This window comes from Trachurus trachurus, assembly GCF_905171665.1.
Source record: "Trachurus trachurus genome assembly, chromosome: 1".
Classification (NCBI taxonomy): Eukaryota; Metazoa; Chordata; class Actinopteri; order Carangiformes; family Carangidae; genus Trachurus; species Trachurus trachurus.
The window spans coordinates 34873292-34896831 of NC_139891.1; the positions used below are offsets into that span (position 1 = coordinate 34873292).

General features: G+C 41.8%; 1 protein-coding gene across 1 annotated transcript in view; it reads left to right on the forward strand.

Moving 5' to 3' along the window:
- Positions 1 to 2749: 2749 nt before the first annotated feature.
- LOC310989102 (solute carrier family 22 member 7-like) overlaps positions 2750 to 23540 on the forward strand; it is a gene marked incomplete at both ends in the record, with an annotated part of 50526 nt that continues 29735 nt past the window's right edge. The window contains 9 exons of the mRNA XM_083976003.1: positions 2750 to 3118; positions 5756 to 5859; positions 7410 to 7564; positions 8485 to 8653; positions 9386 to 9509; positions 9729 to 9838; positions 9920 to 10134; positions 10237 to 10345; positions 14782 to 14988. Coding sequence (XP_083832129.1) covers positions 2750 to 3118; positions 5756 to 5859; positions 7410 to 7564; positions 8485 to 8653; positions 9386 to 9509; positions 9729 to 9838; positions 9920 to 10134; positions 10237 to 10345; positions 14782 to 14988 — 1562 coding nt within the window. The remainder of the gene's footprint in view (positions 3119 to 5755; positions 5860 to 7409; positions 7565 to 8484; positions 8654 to 9385; positions 9510 to 9728; positions 9839 to 9919; positions 10135 to 10236; positions 10346 to 14781; positions 14989 to 23540) is intronic.

Consider the following 23540-nt stretch of genomic DNA (forward strand, 5'->3'; position numbering starts at 1 on the left):
TTTAGGGGTTATTGATGATGCTGAATCCATTTCTGACATTTTCAAAATTCAAAATGGCTGTCTAAACCGATGACCAGATTTTGAAATCCATCAAAATCGGCCCACTGGCGGTTAAAATCGGGTCACTTCCGGTTTAGACAGCCATTTTGAATTTTGAAAATGCCAGAAGAGGCGATCAAGGTGATCCCCTGCTGGCCTAGAATGTAGATGTGAAATACATGTTTTTGTTGAAGCTCTACAATCTGTAAGCTTCCTGTGTGTGTGAACTCTGCGACCTCGAGTTTCACAGAGATAACGAATCATTTCACACAGTTTAGTGAAGCCCTTCGTCCAGCAGCATCTAGATAGATGGATGGATGGATGGATGGATATAAAGTCTCATTACCTAAATCTTGGTTAGATCCTGTCTCATGTCTTGATAAATGTTTTCTTTAAAGTTGGTTACAAGCTGTTTTTGTCAATCAATTTTTAATCTTAGGTATTCATTGATGACCACTTATTCAATTATAAATTCTTTAAAAAAAATTTATTCATTATTTAGTTTATATGTCAGTTTTTAAAATGTTTATATCTATTGATGGATTAATTGTTCCATTATGGAGTCTTTAAAAAGGGAATCCAATCAATTAATGATGAGACTCATAATGTTGCTTATGTGAGTCAATTTCAAATGTATTTAGATAGATTTATTGATGTTTAATTGTTTAATTACAAACTCCTTTTACAATTCCCACTTTTCCTGCGTTATAGAATCAATAACTGATAACTGTTCCAGATGTTTCCAAAAAAACAGCAACATCATCATCATCAGTCAGCTGAGGATCAAACTAGTTAGGAAGGAAAACTCATCACCATGACTCAGCGTTGCTCCTCAGAAGCTGATTGGCTGTTTGATCGCTGAGAAGAATCCATTCGTTCTGCTGCAGGTCAGGTGAGATTCAACGACCTCAGTCACATTGATCCATGCAACATAAACACAGTATGTAACAACTGCTGCTTATGGAAAACTCTGACCAAGTCAACTTCTTCTACTTCTGTTCCAACTATAAATCACTGCCCATAAACAAGGCTGCAATATTTATGTGACCAATAGTTATGAGAAGACGAAGCAACAATAGAAAATGTATCTAAATAAATCAATCAACACTCTTAAGTCGGACTTCTTTCACCACTCTGAGAGGTTCACAGTTGTTCTCTCTGGTCAAGGAAACAGGTCGATGTCCACTGATTCATATTATGAGGACCCGTCCCCAAAACACCAGTAATACCTGCGCTGCACAAACACACACACACACACACACACACACACACACACACACACACACACACACACACACACACACACACACACACACACACACACACACACACACACACACACACACACACACACACACACACATCTTCATGTTCATGTTCAGAGTGAGGACCCTCGTTGATATAACACACTCTTAAACCCCAAACATTAAAGGGGAACTCTGCAGCTTCTGTCGCTTTATCGCTGTTTTGGTCTCTTTTGTTCTCTGCACAGCTCCCCCTACAGGTTTGGAGTGCATATTTTCACTGTCGTAAAAATTCAGCACTAACCTCCATTCTCCCCTGTCTGTTTCATTTAGGTACAAATCTTAGCACAGTTCCTCTTTAACCTCAAAATTCATGTCTGACCTTCATCTAAATTAATCTGATTCAAACCCTTAAACCAAGTCTTAGTGAAAACAGACTTATTTCTGATTAGATGAGCTCCTGTGATCACTAACTGTAGATGAAAAGTGTGTCATACTGAGCTAATGTCACCTGGGTTTTTGATTAAAGGAATAGTTCACTAAAAAATGTAATTCACCCTCATGCTGATGAACACTCTGGAGTAGTTTTTTATTCCTCAAAGTGCATCTGGAGACCCGGGAGGCCGGTTCGTAGTCCAACGAAATCCTTATATGAGAGTAATAGGGCCCGACACAAAAACGTCTATAAAACTACACAAAAACCATTTAATATTCCTCCACACTGCTCGTCCACTGCAATCCAAGTGTCCTGAAGGGAGATAGTCCAGAGTTTACTGGAAACGACGTCATTTAGGACATTTTTACAGCCTAAACAGTCCTGTATTGAATTTGCCTGGGGCGCCCTCTTGCGTTCACACGATTCACACGTGCATCATGCCTGACACAAAAACGTCCATAAAACTACACTAAAACCTTGAAATATTTTAATAATAAGCAGTGTGGAGGAATATTAAATGGTTTTTGTGTAGTTTTATGGACATTTTTGTGTCGGGCCCTATTGACTCTCATATAAAGTTTTGGTTGGACTAGGAACCGGCCTCCCGGGTCTCCAAGATGCACTTTGAGGAATAAAAAACTACTCAAGAGTATTCATCAGCATGAGTCAATAATGAATTAATTTCATTTTTTGGTGAACTATTCCTTTAAGGCCATGATTTATGAGATGAATTTGTTTTATTGAGTTTTATATAGTTTTTGTCGTTTGTTGTTTTCCTACAAAAACTAGTGTGCAAATGTGTAAATCTGCAGTGTACATGAACATCACTAAGTGTTTTGTTCAAAGAAAGTAATAGTCCTCCTCCTACACACACACACACACACACACACACACACACACACACACGCCTAAGCCCCTCCCCCTCCCTCAGTGAGGAGCTGCAGACAGAGACAGACTCAGTCCGGTGGACGCCGTCTCTCAGTCTCAGTCTCAGTCTCAGTCTCTGGTCTCTTCTGGTCTTGTCGTCACCATGAGGTTCGAGGACGTCCTGGACGAGGTCGGCGGCTTCTCCAGGTTCCAGTTCCTGCTGCTGTCCATCCTCTGCCTCCCCCGCGCCATCCTCCCCCTCCACTTCCTCCTGCACAACTTCGTCTCAGCCACCCCTGCTCACCGCTGTGCCCTAGGGAGCCCGGAGGACGGTGGCGGCGTTGGGGCCCAACCCGAGGTGCTGCTGGCCCTCAGGATCCCCCGTCAGGACGACGGCTCCCTCAGCTCCTGCAGAGTCTACGACCAACAGCAGCAGCTGACCTCTGACCTCCAACAGGGGAACAGGACGACACCTTGTCCTCACGGCTGGATCTACGACCAATCACAGTTCAGCTCCACAACGGCCACCGAGGTAAGAATGACAATTAATTAATGTGTTTGCTCATTTGTAATTATTGAAGATACTTTTACACTGCAAAAACTCAAAATCTTTCCAAGAATATTTGTCTTAATTCTTGTCAAAATGTCTCGTTTCTAGTCAAAACTAAACTCTTTTCACTTAAAATAAGACTTGTCACCTAAAAATTAACTTGTTTTTAGATCATTTTCATTTTTTTCAAATGTATTTTCACTTGAAATCTGCCAGTGAAAGCAAGTTTTTTGAGCTTGTAATTAGAAAGAAAAACTTGCTCCACTATCAGATTTTTCTACTTATTTCAAGTGAAAATCTGCTTGAAAGAAGTAAAAAGTGTCTAAAAACAAGCTACTTTTTTTAAATGTGATGAGTCAAATTTTAAGTAGAATTAGATTTGTTTTGACTAGAAATAACATTTTGACTAGAAATAAGATAAATATTCTTGGTAAGATTTTGAGTTTTTGCAGTGTAGAAAGAAGGTTTTATTTTTTATTAGGAACATCCCCTTTTAAGGGGGACTGTTCACGTCTGATTGTTGAGGATGGTGTAACAATGGGCCCTGAGGTGTAAGTTCATGGTGTGGGATCTGGTGCAAAGCAGCAACTAATAACACTTGCATTGCTCTCTGTGAAGAGGATTATATTGATGAATTGGAAGGTACGGAGACCTGTTTTTTGTTTTTGTTTGAACAACTGGCTAAAAGAGTTTAGGTGGACCTTCGATACTCATCAAAAATACTTCTGATAGAGAAATGCACTTTGAGAATGACTGTAATGATACAGCCAGTATATGAATATGAATATGCATTTTAGTTTGTAGGCAGAGAGTAAACCCCCTTGGGGAAGTAAAGTGAAAATGTAGTTGTCTGTAATTCCTGGTGAATGTCTTTGTGTTGTGTGTGTGTATGTAATTTCTTTGTTATATGTGGTAAAATTAAACTGTAAAAAAAAAAAGAAAAGAAAAAGAAACATCCCCTGGAAACAGTTGAAAGAAAAGATTGAATTTCTCCAAACTAATACTAAGATGAAATCCTCTGTACGGTGGCCTGTTCTGGACATCTCCAAAAGGCTACTCTCATGACTTTGACTGGATAATTGTGTAAATAAACAGGTGACCAGGGCAGGTGTTCCTAATACACTTATCACTGAGTATCATATTATCAAATATTTACCCTGTTATTATTACCAATAACCTCGTTGTTCATGGAACAGCATCACAGTCAGTGACAGTGAGTGTTACCTACGGAAGACGAGTGATGTCAATAAAGTGTTTAATTATTCTATAGTTTAATAAACTTTAAAAATAGAACATTTAAAGGAGGTGATGAACTCAAATTCACAAAGTTTCAGTTCTCAGGAAATGATGTCATATCCTCTGAGTGTGACCGTTGTTGCTAAGGTGTGTGTTGCAGATCCTGGATGACATCACAGACGGGATTGGTGGGATGCAGCAGGGCCGGCCCGTGGCATAGGCCGTATAGGCAAATGCTAAGGGCGCCGTCCATCCAGGGGGCGCCAGCGCCACAAATGGGAAAAAAAAGTGTAACTTTCACTATAACTAGTTGGTATTATTTCTTAATACAAAAAATAATCCCACGTTAATTTAAATGCAAAGCCTAAAAAGTAAAAATATAATATGTTACAACATTACTCCTACTAAGTCGCCCCCCCACATGCCCATTGGTACGTGCCCTCCGCTCTCCCCGCAGTCACACACACAGCAGAGGTAGCCTACCTGTCTGCAGTGGGAATGCTTTCAAGCCGTTTTCTTGTTAGAAACGCCACATTTTTAATTAGATGTGTGGATACTTGGTTGCATTAATCCTCAAAGTCGGCGCAAATGCCAGCTCGTTTGCGCGACCGTCCTGATATGTTTTTGTTTATATTTCGGTCATTTTACGCCGCCCTTGACGACCTGTCAATCAAAAGAACAGCTGTGAAGAGCTTCGAACCCGCAGAATCGATAGGAGAGAGAGAGAAGCAGTGAGGAGGATGAAGGTGCTTCAGAGGCTGAAAGTTCTGACTCATTTGATGAGGAAGATATTGAAAAAAGAAGAGAGAGTTGAGACTTCAGCCTGCTTAGACAGCAGGGCCACAGCTCCAGCTCTGTATACAGACCTGCTGAGCTCTCAAAACATTTTTTTAACATGTCAAACAGCACCACAGTGACAACACATGTAGGGTAGGCTACATTATAGGTTAAATATTGTACATTTTGTGTTTTTTGTCTGTTTAGTTGATATTTTGTTTGGAGAAAAAAAAGCTAATTTCTTATTTAGGGCTACACACATCTCATGAAGTTTGAAATGTAATGTGAAGTCAATATTTAGCTTCTTTATTTTACATTTGAGACATTTGGTGAAAATAGAATGACAGATAACATTTATGCTCAAACAGCAATTTCACAAAATTTCATTTTAACTTGTTTTCCACTTATCTATTAGCCTTTGTACAGTAGCCTATATTCCACTGCTTTTGTGAAGCTAAGACTTTCGTGTACCCATTTCAAGCACCACAACAGTGGGGGGGCGCCTGGGAGTAATCTCGCCTAGGGCACCAAAATGGCTAGAGCCGGGCCTGGGATGCAGCCAGTGTAAAGAGATGAACCTGTGTGTGTCTGTGTGTGTCTGTGCAGTGGGATCTGGTGTGTGACGACAAACAGCTGAATCAGGCTCTGGCCACGTACTTCTTCCTCGGGGTGACGTGCGGCGCCGTCCTGTTCGGTCAGCTCTCCGACAGGTGAGTTCTTCACGATTAGGCTAGCATTAGCAACATGAAACTGCTCCGTTATAAAATAAAAGTGCTTTTGCATTTTTAACAGCAAAATAAACTTTAAGTATAAAAAGTTAAAAAATTAAAGGGATAGTTCAACATTTTAGCAAATTTGCCCATTGCCATAATCCTTATAGTCATAGCAGTAGGTTCATTACCTTTAATTGTTGGTCCAGATAATAACAGAACATTACCAGACCTCTAAAACAACTCTGTCTGGTAACGTTGTGTTATTATCTCATAGCGTGGTGAATGTGCAGGTCACAACTTGTCCACCAGAGCGTTGTGGAGTTGTTAGATTGTGTGTTTGATGAGTTTGATGAGGGAAACCAAGAAATCCCATTAGCCTCCGTAGCGTAGCTCTGAGCAGCTCACGGCTCTGCTCCACCGTTCTAAAAATAGCTTGCACCGACAATTAAAGGTAACGAACCTACTGCTATGACTATAGGGATTATGGCAATGGGCCAATTGCCAAAATGTTGAACTACCCCTTTAAAACCAGTGGCTGTAGTTCCTCTCCTTAAGATTCAAGATTCAATTTGTCATGAGATTGCAATGAGATTAAAATGACCCTCCATAAAAGTGCATTTCAATCAATCAAGACATAATAAATACTAGGAAATTATAAAAAAAAAATAAAATAAAATACGCAAGGCGGATTAAAAAAAAAAAAATATTGCAGGTTAAATTATTTTCTGAAATGTGTTTTTTCCAAGTTGCAGTGAGTTGATTTGTCAGGGCCACCGTAGATTACTCTTAACTAAAGACTAGAGGTGTGGAGGACTGGGGACGTAGCCTGGTGGGTGGGCGAATGCTCCCCACAAACTCAAATCCACTTCTCTGACCATGTGTGGCTCAGCTGGGAGTTAGGGGGCGGAGTCAGACAGAAACCTGTGGGCGGAGTCACAGAGGTGACGTCCACAGCTTTATTTACTGTCTGTGAAAACTGATGCATCCAAACACATTTCTCATCACAGGTGCTTTCTGAGCAACAACAACGCTGAAGAATGGTCACTGTATTTTGTTTGGTCATAGTCAGCTGATGCTGATAGGAACGTGTGTGTGTGTGTGTGTGTTTCCATGGTGACAACAAGTCCCAATGTGTCTCTATATTAAATGAGCCCAAAATATCAGTAGCTTAATGAGTCAATTGATAAAACACAGAATACTGTCTGTGAAAGATTGTATCTCTGCACACACACAGCGCTTGGTTTCATTTTGGCTCCAGACGACCTCAGACGGATAAATGAGATCATTTTTATTTCTAACAACCTGTCACTCAAACGCCCCCAACCTCGTGTTTACATCCCGAGTCGGCATCAATTACTTTTTTTCAAACAAGGACATCAGTGTAATATGACTTGACTGCTGTTGTGTGCTGCAGACTTTGATCCTATCACATTATCTCCATCAACGACAGACGCTGTTTGGAACTTGACGCTCCAGGTGCAGATGAAGATCATGTGAGTTAGTTGGAGAACGACTGGACTGACGTGTGCTGCTTGTCTGTGCGACAGGTTCGGCCGTAAGTCGATGCTCCTGGTGGCTCTGATCAGCGCCACCACGCTGGGATTCACCACGGCCTTCTCCACCTCCTACGTCATGTTCGCCGTCTCCAGGGCGCTCTGCGGCGCGGCGCTCAGCGGGTTGTCCATCATCGGCGTCGTCCTCGGTAAGAACTGAACATGATTGAGTGATTATAGGATGTTCATGGGATGAACCTGAGATGAAGACCACAGCGGTATCAAAGACCTGTGCTGTGTCTCAATTCAAATACTTCCATACTTACAGTAAACAAAGTATTTTGAGTATGTAAGTGCGTCTCAATTCACAAGTATGTCAAAATGCAGTGTACTGTAAGAACCCGGATGGTTTCACTCAAACATCCCCTCCAAAAGTTGAGTGTGGAACGATGGACACTTCCCACCCTCAACAATCGCTGTCTTGGCTACGTAGCGGAGTATAATATGTAAATCAACATACTGGTCGGCGGCCAATGTTTTCGGCACCGTAATCTCCACCTCGTATTAAACAGGTAGTGCACACAAGCAAAAAAAAAAAAAAAAAGAAAAGATAAAAAAGAAAACAAAAGGACAAGTAAGGCATTCATTATCGCTAATTGAAATAACTAACAAAACAAGCCGGTAGATGTGTTGACGGGCGATAAAAGCAGTCCGAAAAAATAAAACATTGCCATCCATTGCGATCGTTAGTTCCAGGAAGTGCACAACAACAGTATTCGATTTGAGACAACAGTAACTGTCAAAATTTGCGCACTACATAAGTAAGTGTGAACAATGTTGTCTGGCCTGCCCTGAGTGGGTTTTGAACCCAGGTCTCCAACGATGCTAACCGTTTTGCCAAGAGGTCAATGACCACTTGGCAACTGGGTTTGCACGTCTTTTATGGGCGAGTGAGTTTAACTTCAGTACCGCTACCTGCTACACGTCGTCACTTCTCTTCACCGGTACCTCGTGACTGTGGCTATACCCGTTACATAAGTACATATAGTGCACATAGTATACAACATGACAGTGTACTCATGGAAGTATTCGAATTGAGACACAGCTCTGGTGTCGTCTTCCTGCTCAGGTATCGAGTGGACGGACGTGAAGCACCGGACCTTCACCGGCACCGTCATGAGTTTGTCCTGGAGCGTGGGGAACATGCTGCTGGCTCTGTTGGCCTACTTCATACGAGACTGGAGACACCTGACGCTGGCGGTGACGGCGCCCTGCATCGCCGCCATCATCTCCTGGTGGTAAGGTGGATGTGGGAGGGGTCGGTTTAAAGGGACATTTTGGCAAATTGGCCCATTGCCATAATCCCTATAGTCATAGCAGTAGGTTCGTTACCTTTAATTGTCGGTGCAAGCTGTTTTTAGAACGGCGGAACAGAGCCGCGAGCTGCTCAGAGCTACGCTACGGAGGCTCATGAGATTTCTTGGTTTCCCTCATCAAACTCATCAAATACACAATCCAACAACTCCAAAATGCTCTGGTGGACAAGTTGAGACCTGCACATTCACCACGCTATGAGATAATAACACAACGTTACCAGACAGAGTTGTTTTAGAGGGAAATTCATGCAAAACCGCTGATGCGCGTTGCCTTCAGGGACAGTTTTTCATCAAGCAGTCTCTGTATTTACCTCTAAAACAACTCTGTCTGGTAACGTTCTGTCATTATCTCATAGCGTGGTGAATGTGCAGGTCTCAACTTGTCAACCAGAGCGTTTTGGAGTTGTTGGATTGTGTATTTGATGAGGGGAAACCAAGAAATCCCATGAGCCTCTGTAGTGTAGCTCTGAGCAGCTTGCGGCTCTGCTCCACCGTTCTAAAAACAGCTTGCACCGACAATCAAAGGTAACGAACCTACTGCTATGACTATAGGGATTATGGCAATGGGCCAATTTGCCAAAATGTTGAACTATCCCTTTAACATCTTTGGGTGTGTATGTTGTTAAGCACCGGTTTCTTCCGTTGTGTGTTCAGGTGGGTGCCGGAGTCGGCCCGCTGGCTGCTGGCCAACGGCAACGTGGAGGAAGCTCAGAAGTATCTGGTTCAATGTGCAAAGATGAACAAGAAGGAGGAGGACACCTCCAAAATGGACACCGAGGTAGAGCTGACGCTAACATCAGTGGCCACGCCTCCTAACCAATCCAAAAATGGTCAAAGAGGAGGATCCTGTGTGGAGCCAGAACTTCTTATTCCTCCTATCAGATCTAAAAGCTTCAAATCTAAATATGAAAACGTATAAATGTTATAAACATCGTGCAACAGGTGAAATGCGAACGCCGTTTTCACGTCTCCGTGTTCGACCATGTGACTGTTTCAGTTTCTGGGGAAGGTGACGGTGTCTGAAGTGGCTGAGAGGAAACACTCGTACCTGGATCTGGTGAAAACCCCTCAGCTGAGGAAGATCACGCTCTGCTCCGGTTTATTCTGGTACGTCGTCATCATCATCATCATCATCATCACGTTGTTGAAAACGCTGCTGTGTGCCGACTGTCTTACTCTCACCTGCAGGTTTGCTGTTGCCTTCATCTACTATGGGATCAGCTTCAGGATATCAGGTTTTGGCGTCAGCATCTACCTCACGCAGTTCATCTACGGCGCCATTGAAGTTCCCGCCAAGATCCTCACCTTCTTCGTCCTGGACTGGATCGGCCGGAGGAACGGACAGGCCTGGTTCCTGATCACGACCGGAGCCCTGATTGGAATAAACACGGCCATACCTTTAGGTGACATCACTTCCTGTTATCTCTCTTGCTCTCTCACACACACACACACACACAGATGCACAGTAAACGAGATGTAACTGGTTTCACGTGTTTCTCCTCCAGACTACTCTGTGCTTCGTACCTGCATCGCTGTGGTGGCGAAGGGTTTCTCTGAGGCTGCGTTCACCACCGCCTTCCTCTACTCAGCAGAACTCTACCCGACCATCCTCAGGTAAAACCACATCCACAGAGATATGTAGAGATATGTAGGGAGAGAGAGATCGATACAGATAGATATAAAACATATTCTTTTAGAGATGTTAATCTAAAAACAAAAAATACCAGGGGTCCCTTCAGAGGATCATTGTTTTTTTTTGTTTTTTTGACACGTATGTACAATATTCACACATCTAAATCTCTGCATCACATACACACCACAAAATTACATGTGAGCACCAGGCCAAGATTAGAGGAATAGGCTACACAAAGGTGATTTCCCGTACAGCCATCCCATAATGATGGAGCAGTGATTTTTATTAAGTTTGAATCTAATGAATTTAGACATTTTCACAGGCAGTAATTCTCTGCAGCACTTCCTGCTCCTTGCTGCAGCGACTGTGTTTCTTTCTGTCTGGATTTGATCTTTCAGTTCTTCATGTTGCTGCAGAATTACTGTCTGCTCCTCGTTAGTGAAACTCTCGGTAACACTTTACTTGAATAGGTATTCATAAGATTGACATAAAACTGTCATAACCATGATATAACAGCTGTCATAAACATCAATGAATACTTATGACAGCTGTCGTTAAGTGTCATTCGGTAAGTTATGACACTTTTAATGCAAAGTTGACATTATTTGAGATGTTCCTTGTTATGAGAACTTGACATCATTTTTATAGTTTGGCAATTAGGTCTGCTATGACAGTTTATATTGTCTTTATGTCAAGTTGTCAGAACAAAAAGATCTCAAACAAGTGACATAACTTACCGAATGACACTTAACGACAGCTGTCATAAGTATTCATTGATGTTTATGACAGCTGTTATGTCATGGTTATGACAGTGTTATACAGATGTTACTGGTTCAAATTTGCGGACTTCACGCGTGGTCCACGCGAGACGGCACAAGACTCATGCATTTTTTTTCTTTGGCGAGACAAGAGGTTTTAATGAAAAGGCTCAATGTGCCAAAACAACCGCCAGGTGGCATCTGTGAGAACGGAGGACGACAGGCGGATGACTCAGTGATCTGTGCAGTAATCCACAGCTTAAACTCTAGGCTATTAAACTAGAACTAACTACTGTATACACTGCCTAAATCACAGAAACTATTGTAATATGATAAAGCCTGTCTTGCTTTATGACTTGATGATTATGTATCACATATCGCCGCGATTAGGAGTGGCGCTGTTCATGATACAGAATACAAGAGGATGAAAGGAGAACTAGCTGCAGACAGTAAATAATATAGTAGCCTAGTTTTTCAATGACAAAATGTAACGACGGCAGCTACAGTAGACTATAGCCCACGTCTCACTCTCTTTTTTCGGTCATCTGTCTCGTCATCTCCAAAATGTGTTTTTAAAATGAGCCAACTACAGTACTGTGCAGTAGTGCCGCAGATTTCTCACTCCGCACCTTGTTTGAGAGTGCAGCTGGATGATTTCTTGTGAATGAACGGGTCTGTGTCACTTTGGGGCTGGGCGATAAAACATAGGATAAATAACTTTCCCTCGATAGAAGACGCGGCCGATACAAAGTGACACCGTCAGCCATGCAGCCGGCCTGGACTTTTTATTTTTAATTATGAAGGATCATCTGCGCAAGGCAAAGATGATAGCATCAACAAAACACGGCGTAACACACGCGGCTGTATGGGACAGGCTTTTATTTAATTCAGAACAAACCGCTTAGCAAAAATGGAAAATATAGTCTATAATAATTAATTGATCTGTTGTTTGGCCACTGTTTGAAAATAACCCGAATTATGAGCAAATAATCTGATCCAGAACAGCAGTCATAATCAGACTTCTTCTAAATAAACCTAAACATTAAATAACTGGGTCAGGTCGGACCATGGGGTTATTTTTTCTCTTCTTCTTCACAGGAGAAGAGGAGGCTATGTGCAAAGTACCACATTAACATCTCTATTCATATAACGCCCATCGAAACAGCTGATTTACATGTCGGCCGTTAAGGCAAGGCAAGGCAAGGCAATTTTATTTGTATAGCCCGTTTTTACAAACAGTTTGTCTCAAAGGGCTTCACATGGCATCGTAGCAACATCCTCTGTCCTTAGACCCTCACATCGACTGAGGAAAAACTCCATGGAAACCCTTTTAACAGGGAAAAACAGGAGAAACCTCAGGGTGAGCAACAGAGGAGGGATCCCTCACCCAGGACGGACAGACGTGCAATAGATGTTGTTACAGACAAGAAAACAGTTTACAGTTTGTCACAGAATGTGCGGAATATGGAAATGTTAACACATGGCGATTGGCCATTCACGCGGCTTTGTTCTTGGTTTCGGCCAATCAGCTTATAAGCACATGGCTAATTATCAGCTTTCAACCAATCGCACTGTTTTAATGTGTGTGTGTGAAAGTTATTTTCTTTAGTTCATTTTCGTTTCTTTTGGATTTTTTTTACAACAATGTATCAATATAATATTGTTTTCGTTTCATTTCGTTATAAAAATCAATCCCTTTTCTTTGAAACAATGAGATTGAGCAGCTAAAACTCAATAAACTCAACCATGGCTTGTCTTATTGTTAATCTGAACGCACATGTATAAAGGGCAGAGTCAAGGCAGCAGATAAATCACAAAACATCAACGCGTCCGTGAGCGCAGCGCACCTCCTCTTCTCCTGTGAAGAAGAAGAGAAAAAATAACCCCATGGTCCGACCTGACCCAGTTATTTAATGTTTAGGTTTATTTAGAAGAAGTCTGATTATGACTGCTGTTCTGGATCAGATTATTTGCTCATAATTCGGGTTATTTTCAAACAGTGGCCAAACAACAGATCAATTAATTATTATAGACTATATTTTCCATTTTTGCTAAGCGGTTTGTTCTGAATTAAATAAAAGCCTGTCCCATACAGCCGCGTGTGTTACGCCGTGTTTTGTTGATGCTATCATCTTTGCCTTGCGCAGATGATCCTTCATAATTAAAAATAAAAAGTCCAGGCCGGCTGCATGGCTGACGGTGTCACTTTGTATCGGCCGCGTCTTCTATCGAGGGAAAGTTATTTATCCTATGTTTTATCGCCCAGCCCCAAAGTGACACAGACCCGTTCATTCACAAGAAATCATCCAGCTGCACTCTCAAACAAGGTGCGGAGTGAGAAATCTGCGGCACTACTGCACAGTACTGTAGTTGGCTCATTTTAAAAACACATTTTGGAGATGACGAGACAGATGACCGAAAAAAGAGAGTGAGACGTGGGCTATAGTCTACTGTAGCTGCCGTCGTTACATTTTGTCATTGAAAAACTAGGCTACTATATTATTTACTGTCTGCAGCTAGTTCTCCTTTCATCCTCTTGTATTCTGTATCATGAACAGCGCCACTCCTAATCGCGGCTATCAGGCTGTCAGCATTGTCCCCAAAACGTCTGAGCAGTATTTAGTACGGTGCTGCCACCTAGAGGAAAACAGTTGTGGTGAAAAGTCACGCGATCACGCGATCCTGCAGTGCAGGACAAACCCCGCAAATTTGAACCAGTAACATCTGTATCAATCTTATGAATACCTATTCAAGTAAAGTGTTACCAAACTCTCTGTCAGACGTGTCCATGTCCTCCGCCCGTTTCATGTGAACGCGCTCTGGGAAACCCTGGGTTGACATACCGAGTTGATAACCACCGTCGTGTGACCGCTTAGCGCGATCGCGATTGTCCATTTAAGTGAAGCCGGGTAACTGGAAGATACCCTGAGTATGTTGAACCCGCTTCGTGGTTCAAGCCCCAGGACGATGACGAGACAAAAGGTGGCGCTCTCAGTCTCAGAGGACGAGTTTCTTTCTAAACAAGTGTGTTTATTAATTTTTTCCAGAATACATATTCACATTACAACAAGTAAAATACAGGTGCTGAACAAAACTGTCACAATAAGGCTCATCTTATACAAACATCACAGGGCAGTAGCTAGCATGTGTTATTTACACAGTCCAAAATATAAATAATCCATCATCTCTCTTGGAGAAATTTCCATTTCCCATTTCAAATAAAAAATAAAAGGAGCGGAAAACAAATAAACAAACAGACGTATAATAAATACATGGTAATTTCGTTTGTTGATGGCTTACATACAGGGGGAACATGCCTCCAATGCTTTCCTCCCCTCCAAGAACACCATAAAAGATCTCCACATACTGTCAAAGATTAGATATTTACCCTTTAACGTGAAGGTGAGTTTTTCCAGTTCCAGTGAGTCTGATAGTCCTGCAAGCCAGATACTAATATTTGGTTTAGTAGTGGATTTCCATGACTTTGCTATAATGTATTTGGCTTGTAACATGCAAAAAATAATCATAGATTTATTTGCCTTGTTAAGGTTAAGGTTTATTGGAAAAATACCAAGAATACAAAGTTTGGGGTCTAATATTAGTTTTATACCTGTCTCAGAGGACGAGTTGATGTTGTTGTTGTTGCTGTTGTTGTACAGGCAGTGCGGCCTGGGCTACACCTCCTGCCTCTGTCGGATCGGCAGCGCCCTGGCTCCGGTGGTCATGCTGCTGGAGGACACCTGGCTCCTGCTGCCGCCGCTGATCTTCGCTGGGACCGGGGTCGTCAGCGGGATCCTCGTCTTCCTGCTGCCGGAGACGCTCAACGTCCGTCTGCCAGAAAACATCTTCGACGTGGAGGAGGGAAGGTATGTAGCCAAAACGACTACTCCTGAATAAAACATGTCAACCCTCGGTGTAACGAATCACATGAAGTACAAAGACGTTGAAGGTTGGGACGGCGAGAACTGTTTTGGTTTGGATTGGATTGGATTTGGGAAATTTGGATTAGGGAAATTTGTTTTGGGCACTGAGCCACTGTATACACAAAACAATACATACGAGACATTCATACAAAGTACTTTCCCACATTAAAACACACATTTAAAACAGTGAAGGGTGCTTCCACTCCAAAGAAATAAATCAATAAAATCAATAAATCCGTAAAACTGATCAAACCAGCAGCTCTTAAGGTAAAGTGCTATGTGCGCAGTGGTTCAATACGAAGAACAACTAAACCAGTAGAATAAAACCAACGGTTCATAAATAAACTAAAGTGCTACATTCACAGTGTTTGCGTATAGAAATAATAAAACAATAAAACCATACAAAAATGGTAAAACCGATCAAATTAATAAAACCTACAGTTCTGAAATAAAGTGCTACATATTACTGTTTAGTGCCTTATGGCGGAAGGGATAAATGAGTTCCTATATCTATTCAGTCTACTTTTTGGAATTCTGAGCCTTCGACCTGGGTTGAGGATGTGTGTCGGGTCGTTAAAAATCTTTTGTGCTTCTGCACTGGACTTTGATGACCGTCCACCCTCAAACTTCAGTGGTGAAGCTCTGACAACATCTGAACCAGTCGCTCCTCGATGTGGAGAAAATAATTTGCATTCATATTTCTCTTGTTCAGACACAGAGAGCTGAAGATGAACCATGAAGTCACAACAACAACAACTACATCAACAGCGTCACAGGAGAACTGAGGAGGTTATCCTCCTGGTGGTCGAGGCTGCTTCTGACTTACTCCAGACCTCATTAAAGATTTATTAAATACTGTTTTATTAATACTGTCTTTTATACCTGCTGTCAATCACCAGACTGACTAAGTTCATGTGATAACTGTGGTACTGTCACCTGGCCCACAGTAGCTATATTATATATCAAATAAAGAATATTCAAATAAAAATATTTTGTGTACTTTTTATCCCTTGTGTTTCTTGTTCATGAATTTTAACAGGAAATAATGTTAAAAAAGAAGAAAGAAACAAAAACAGCTCTGTCTTCAAACTTTATTGTATCAAACAATCATATAAACTCAAGATAAAAGAAAACTAAAGTGCAGCTAAATGCTAACATAAAACCTAGCAATGGGAATAAAGTCAATAAAGTATCAATCAATCAATCTTAAACATTAAAGGAAAACTTAAACAATTGAATATCTAATATCAAACTCGACACGTAATCTGCATAAACTCGCAACAAGGACAAACTTGAACATGGTTTATTATAACCTCTATATCATATGATTTATTTTGTGTCAAACTGTGCTGTTAGCTTAGCTTAGCCCTCTGGTCTGAGACTCTTCTGTGTCACCTGGAAATCTGTGTTGTGTTGTGTTTTGTGTGCCTGCATTATGTTTGTGTTACAGAGTTATGTTTTCAGTTTTGTTACATGTGTTTACGTGTGTTTTCAGAATGTGTGTTTTCAGAATTTCAAAGCTAACATGTTAAATTTTAGCAGCAAAACAATGTTAGCAGCGTTCACGTCAAGATGTTTGATTTGGTTCATCAACTCTTTAAAAATAGATTTTTTTTTTCCGTTTTATCGCCACTTCACGAAGTTAAAGGATATGCATTCATATTAGCTCTACTAGCTATCTGTATGGATAACTTCCTATGTAGTGTAGCAGGGGCTGATGGGAATGTTTGTAGTTCTGCAGGTGTTTGGTCACAAACTAAAGAAGTGAACAGATTAAACCAAGACCTGATGATGACGATGATGTCATAGGGTCAGCAGACAAACCTGTGGACGTGAAGCACCTGAATTCTTCTGATTGGTTGGTTGGTTGTAATGAAGCATGAGGCCTCCGTGTCCTTCACGTGTCCACGCGGCGTGGAGTGTCTTTCAATGCTGAAGGCAGTGCATCAGGAACCGACGGCCTCTCAGTGTTCTCCAATCAGTTCCTGATGCAGTATCATCAACATCAGAAAGCTCTGGATTCAAGAACCTGGACTCTGGACTCTAAAACCTGGATATGGACTCAGGAACCTTGACAGTGTACTCTAGAATATTGACTCTGGAATCTGTACTCGCAAAACTTAATGTGGCAAGGTGAAGAGGGCCTGGGCGGGGATTGAACCCACACCTCCCCGGTAATAGTCATGCGCGCTTGCCAGTCACCCAAAGGGACATCGCCTTGGTCACGTAGCCAGGGCACATGATCAATTGGAGGCATAGTGACAGGAACCTCAACTGTCACATTGACTCATGGACTCTTGGACACTAGAACCTGGACTCTGGCCTCAAGAACATGGACTCTGGACTCCAGGAACTGGACTCTGGACTAATGGTGCGTTCCAGGCAACCCGTAACTCGTGTTTTTCCGACCTGTTCCTATGGTTACCCGTTGGAACGTACAGTCAAACTCGTAACTTCCCACCTGTGAACTCGTACTAGATGGATGTACTCCCAGCTCCCAGTTGTAACTCGTAACTTGCCTGGAATGCTAGGCTACAGACTCGTAACTGGTGACTTGAAGTCGTGACTTACGGGTTAAAAAGCCTACCTGGAACGCACCATTACATCTGGACTCTTGACTCTCGAACCTGGATCAGGACTCAGGAACCTTGACAGTGTACTCTAGAATATTGACTCTGGGATCTGGACTCTTGAAATTACTCTTGACTATGGAATCTGGACTCTGGACTCTAGAACGTGTACTCTGGCCTCTGGACTAGAACCTGGACTTTGGACGAGAACCTGGACTCAAGAACCTGTACTCTAGCACATTGACTGTGGAATCTGGATTCTGGACTCTAGAACCTGGACTCTGGACTCATCAGACTCCACACAGTCACACTCACCATCATCCACTCATTCTCCTGAAGTATTCACCCTGAAAGTGAAGGTGTTACATGTGACTGTGTGACTCTTTATGCCCACAACATGTTAAACAACACACCGACACAAGTTACATTGAAAGTCTAAAAAGACATAAAAAAAAAAAAAACAAAGTCAAGGAGTGTTTTGTTTTTCATGGACATGAATAATACAACAGAAACTGACTTGATTTCTTGAACCAAACAAATCAACAAGTCTCAAACCTTTAGAAATGACTGAAAATGTGTCAGGAAAGTTCAATGTTGTAAATATCATGTAAAGGCTGAGCTCACTAACATGAAACTGTAAAGAAAATAAAAAAAATCTGATTAATTTGTCATATTCCCTGGTTTCCATGGCAACCACTTTGAGGCTGCAGCGATCCTTGTGTGGATGGTGACCGTGCTGCGTTCAGGTAAACCTCGGCCGGCGCCGTGAGGACGTTGAACAGCTTTGCTCACAGTTGCCAGCTGAGATTAAACTGAGCCACAGCTGCTGCTGCAGCCACCAGGGGGCGGCAGAGCGCTATCGATCAGCACCAGAGCAGAGCGATCAGCTGGGACCCGATCATCTCTGCAGGTGATTGTGAGGAAACGTGTGACATCACAGTTGCCTGCAGAGATTAACAAGTCAAGCTGAGGAGTCGGACACACGTGGTCAGAGGTCAAAGGTCGAACACAAACAGGACATAACTACAACTCATCAGGTTTTATTATTGATCCGAACAATCCACCAGAGATAAAAGAGGCTGAGAAGAAAGTTTGTCTTTGTATGAATCTGGTTGGTTGGAGCAGGAGGAGAAATCAACAACAACATGATATTTTAGTCATTTTAAGTAACACTGAAGTTAAAACTGGACATACATAGGTTTTTGGAAACAAGGTGTTTGTCATTGTTGTTGTTATTTTCCAACCCTTTTTTAAACTCTTAAATTATAAAACAAGAAAATGATTCTTACGTATTTTCCACCAAACTCTATTTCTGTTTTTCAGCACCGTAACTGTAACTGTCCAGTTAGTTTTTACAGAAGTATGTTTCAAGACTTTGTCCCATCAAGTGTCAAGATTTCCTGATCCTGACACAGTTAATTTCCGTTTTCCTTTATTGAACCACTTCAAAAACTCAGTAAGATGAAAAGTCTCATTTTTGTCTTAAAAGGATAGTTCAACATTTTGGCAAATTGGCCCATTGCCATAATCCCTATAGTCACAGCAGTAGGTTTGTTACCTTTAATTGTCAGTGCGAGCTGACAATTAAAGAATTTGATGAGGGAAACCAAGAAATCCCATGAGCCTCCGTAGCGTAGCTCTGAGCAGCTCTCGGCTCTGCTCCGCCGTTCTAAAAATAGCTTGCACCGACAATTAAAGGTAACAAACCTACTGCTGTGACTATAGGGATTATGGCAATGGGCCAATTTGCAAAATGTTGAACTATCCCTTTGAATTTTTTCTTTGTTTATCAATGACTGGAAACTTGATTCTTCATTACTGTTTAATTGTTTCTTTGTTTGTTGAGTCTCTGGTTTGTGTTAGCTTAGCATTTAGCAGCACTAATGTAACAGTAATCTGAGGTCAGCTCCATGTTACCAGGGGAAATTAAAGGACCCATAGATCACATAGAGTGGAACATGTATGAGAGTGAAGTGACCTCATCAACACACCCGGTCACACACACACACACACACACACACACACACACTGACAGACCTGAGTGCAGATGACATGTTGCATTTGTTCCGGCCTGTGGGCTGCGAGGCCGCTAACGAGGCGAGACGTGGACGGACAAAGCATCAATTAGTGCTGCGGGGTGTCAGAGCGGCGGACACTGGACACTGACCTCGGACCCCCCTCCTCACCCCCCTCACCCCTCCCTCCCCCTCCGGCTGCTCCATTGTCCCGCCTCGGAGGAACAAAACAGAAAAATAAAGACAATGTGATTTGATTCTGCTGAGGTGCACTCGCCAGCGTCTGCCCGTTAAAAACAAAGACGAAATAAAAGGAGCTCCCCTGTCGCCCTGTCGTCTTCAAAGCGCCGTCGACCTCCCCGCCGGCAGATGTGTCCCACCCCCGACGTCGGCCCCTCGCTGTGCTCCACATCATACACTGGTACCACAACCAGCAACATGTGTGTGTGTGTGTGTGTGTGTGTGTGTGTGTGTGTGTGTCCGTCAATCATCAGCCCAGTAACGGTTCAGTTTGCAAAGCAGCTGTGAAGGACAAGAAAGTATAATCTGATGATTCTTTGGTCTTGTTTATGCTGAAAATGTGAAAAAAACATTAAAAACCATCAAGATTTAACATTTTCTGACATGTGTCTGTGCACATGTTGTTGTAATAAGATTGTCTGCGACCCATCACACATCCTGCATGGCGAGTACCAGCTGCTACACAGTATTGACAGTATTGTCTCATTTACAGAGTGATAAAAAGAAAAAAAAAATCTGCCTCTGTAAAAACTTCTGACTCTAATATGTCAACTAAAAAAACAAGAATTTTGAAAGTAGCTTTATCCATTGTTCAGATTTTGGTTCTGGAAATGCAAATTAGCACATATTTCATCAGATATTGCCTCATTTACATATTTAAACATAACATTTGACAAAACTTGTAATACAAAAAATATTTGTCTTAATGTGAGTGATAAACTTGGGAAGTTTCATGGTGATATCTGTTAGTTAAAATTTAGGGTCAGATAAGACCAGAGTTCAGGTGACTTGTGTTTGCTCATTCTGTATAGGTTAGTGATTCTCCTACTACAATTTTAGCACTTTTTACTTGGTGCTATTTATTCATTTTTTTCAATGCACCATGTTTTTTGTACTCTCCAGCACTTTGTATGATATAGATGACGTGCATATCTATTGTATGTGATTGTGTTTTATTGCATGTTCTTGTGTTACTGGCTGCAGCATGGGCGAATGAATCTGTACTAATGTTCAGTCAAATCTTCATCACAGGACGAGTGATGAACAGTTTTATTAAAGCACATTCAACAAAACATAAACTACTGAGAGAAAAAAAGGACATCTGATGATCTGACAAAAAATGAAAAAAAAATCAAGAATATCCAGTCGTTTTTCTTTAAACTGTAACAAACTGTCCAACACGTTAAGGACACGTGTGTGCGTCTCAACACGTTAAGAACACGCAGAGGAAGAAAACTTCTCTTCACTTGTTCCAGTTCTAACGTCCCATGTGAATGTAACATGTGGTTCAGCTCAAAAACACAACACACACACTTATACACGCACACACAGTGTCACTCAGAGTCACACACACCTGCATTATTAACAACGATATTTCAAAATAAAAGTTTATTTTTCTTACCTCTGTGATGAAAACACACATGTGGAGGCTGCGACGCTGAGGAGCAGAGAGAGTCAGTACTGTAGCACCACGCTGACCCTGACACACACACACACACACACACACACACACCCCTCCCTGCCTTCATTACCCCCCTCAACTGCCTCGGGGCTGAACATTTTCCCATGATTTTGATTTTTTTTTTTCTTCCACTTCCTGTGAAGATATTTCTCCGTCAAAGTTAAAAAATTGAACAACAGAATATTCGTCTTATATTGTTTATGTTTGTATAGAATACTGATGTATGTACATTTTTATAATGAAATGTGATTTTATTTCTATATATTTTTTCATAAAAACAACCAGTTTGTGTTAAAAAAAAATGTATGTGTGAATGGAGAAACGTACAGTAACCGAGAGGAGACGAAGCTGCAGGGGCTTCCACAACAACAACTGAGTAAAGGGTCTGAATGACAGGTTTCACTTATAATAGTAGAATTAGTAAATGTATAGTGACTCCATTTAGAGGCATGGACAGATGTGTGTTTGGTGTGGACACAGAGGTTTTAAAGTTAGAGACTTCAGTGTCCTGAGTCGTTCATTAACCACAGTTTGTGTTGAACACAGTTGGTTGTGTGCAGCTTTGGTGTGGTGTGTTCTCCTTATCACCAGGCAGCCGCCGGCTTTCACACCTGCACACGTCTGCAGCACCTGACACCTTCCCACCAACACACACACAAAAAAAACATGTGAAAGGTTGCAATAAGTGTGTGTCAATGTCAATCCATACGAATCGATATAGAGTTTCTGCATGAACATAATAAACAAAAGCACATATTAAATCTACTGGAAGTTGGAACATCCAGTCCAGTTAACCTCACATAACCTATAGCTATAATTACTGCCACCCCTGTTCCAAATAAACCACAGCTTCTGCTTAAATGGCCTAGAACAGGGTTATAGTGTTATATGTTGTGTTTGTGTTTGCACGAAGCAAGTAGGCTATTAGAGATGGACGAGTCTAGACCACAAACTTCCTGTTTTCTGAGAATGTTCACGGCTGAGGAGGAAACATGATTCACTTAGTGTTGCTGTAAATAATTGTTCTTACAGTTATCACTACATTCCTTAAAAGAATCAACATGTGTCAAATATCAGCTGCTTACTTTAATTTACTGGACTTGGACTTAGGGTGGCCATTTCCACAACACCAAAAAGGAGGACACTTTGCGGCATTTAGTGAGGAAAGAAAAATCGCAACATACAACTCAAGTGTAGGCCTACTCCCCACGACAATTCAATTTTGTATATGATAACGATGGTATCATGATACAGTGATTCTGAGCTACTCTGTTCATCACAAGACAATTTATCAATTATATATCATCATGATGTATGTGTAACAGAAGAGGAAAAAATATTCCTGAGAAGGCGCAAAGTATTTGTTCACAGTATTTGTATGTATTCAATACATCTGTCTTGCAAAGTGCAGTGCCACAAAGCAGAAAATTTATGGCCTTCAAGCAGAAGTAAGCGATCCAGTCGTTTTGGCTAACTTCCTGTCAGCAGATGGAGTTAACAGTCCCCGCCCTCGTCCCTACGTCACCACATTCACGCGCATCCCTTGGCTGCACACACAGAGAGAGGACCGCCCCTTTATGCCGTTCTCTCTCCTCATTGGATAAAGGTTGTAGGATACAAGGGAAGTTTTCTCCTCGGCTCAGAGCAGAGCAGAGTGACTGACAGACCCGTGTTTCAGACCAAACACTCTATAGAAGTGATTGCTGTCGGAAGATATAACTATTTAAAGGGACAACGAGGAGCGAAGCATTTATGAGCCTCCGCGCACCGTGAAATTCTTTGACCGGCGCAAGACAGACTCATGTTTTCATTCATCAAGAATTAAAGTCAGAGGTCTGAAGACGATCACATACCGTCGTAGTTCGGACCATTAACGGCGATTCGGCGGCGTTATTCTCATGACTCGCCACAAAACCGAAAGTAAGGAAATGCTGGTCGGCTCGACCAGCATTTCCACCACCACTAATAATAACAAAATAACGATAGAGACAAAACGATATATTCATCGAAAATGGGCCCATTAACAAGTGTGGGTAGCGTAGATTCATCCACATTAACGTGAGACTTTTTTATAACCAAGCCAAAAAAACTCCTCGTTGTCCCTTTAAGACTTATATTAACACAAATATTCTGCTTACTTCTGCTTTAACATTACAACTGCCACTCCTGTTCCAAGTAAACCACAAATTCTGGCTTAAAAAAACAGGG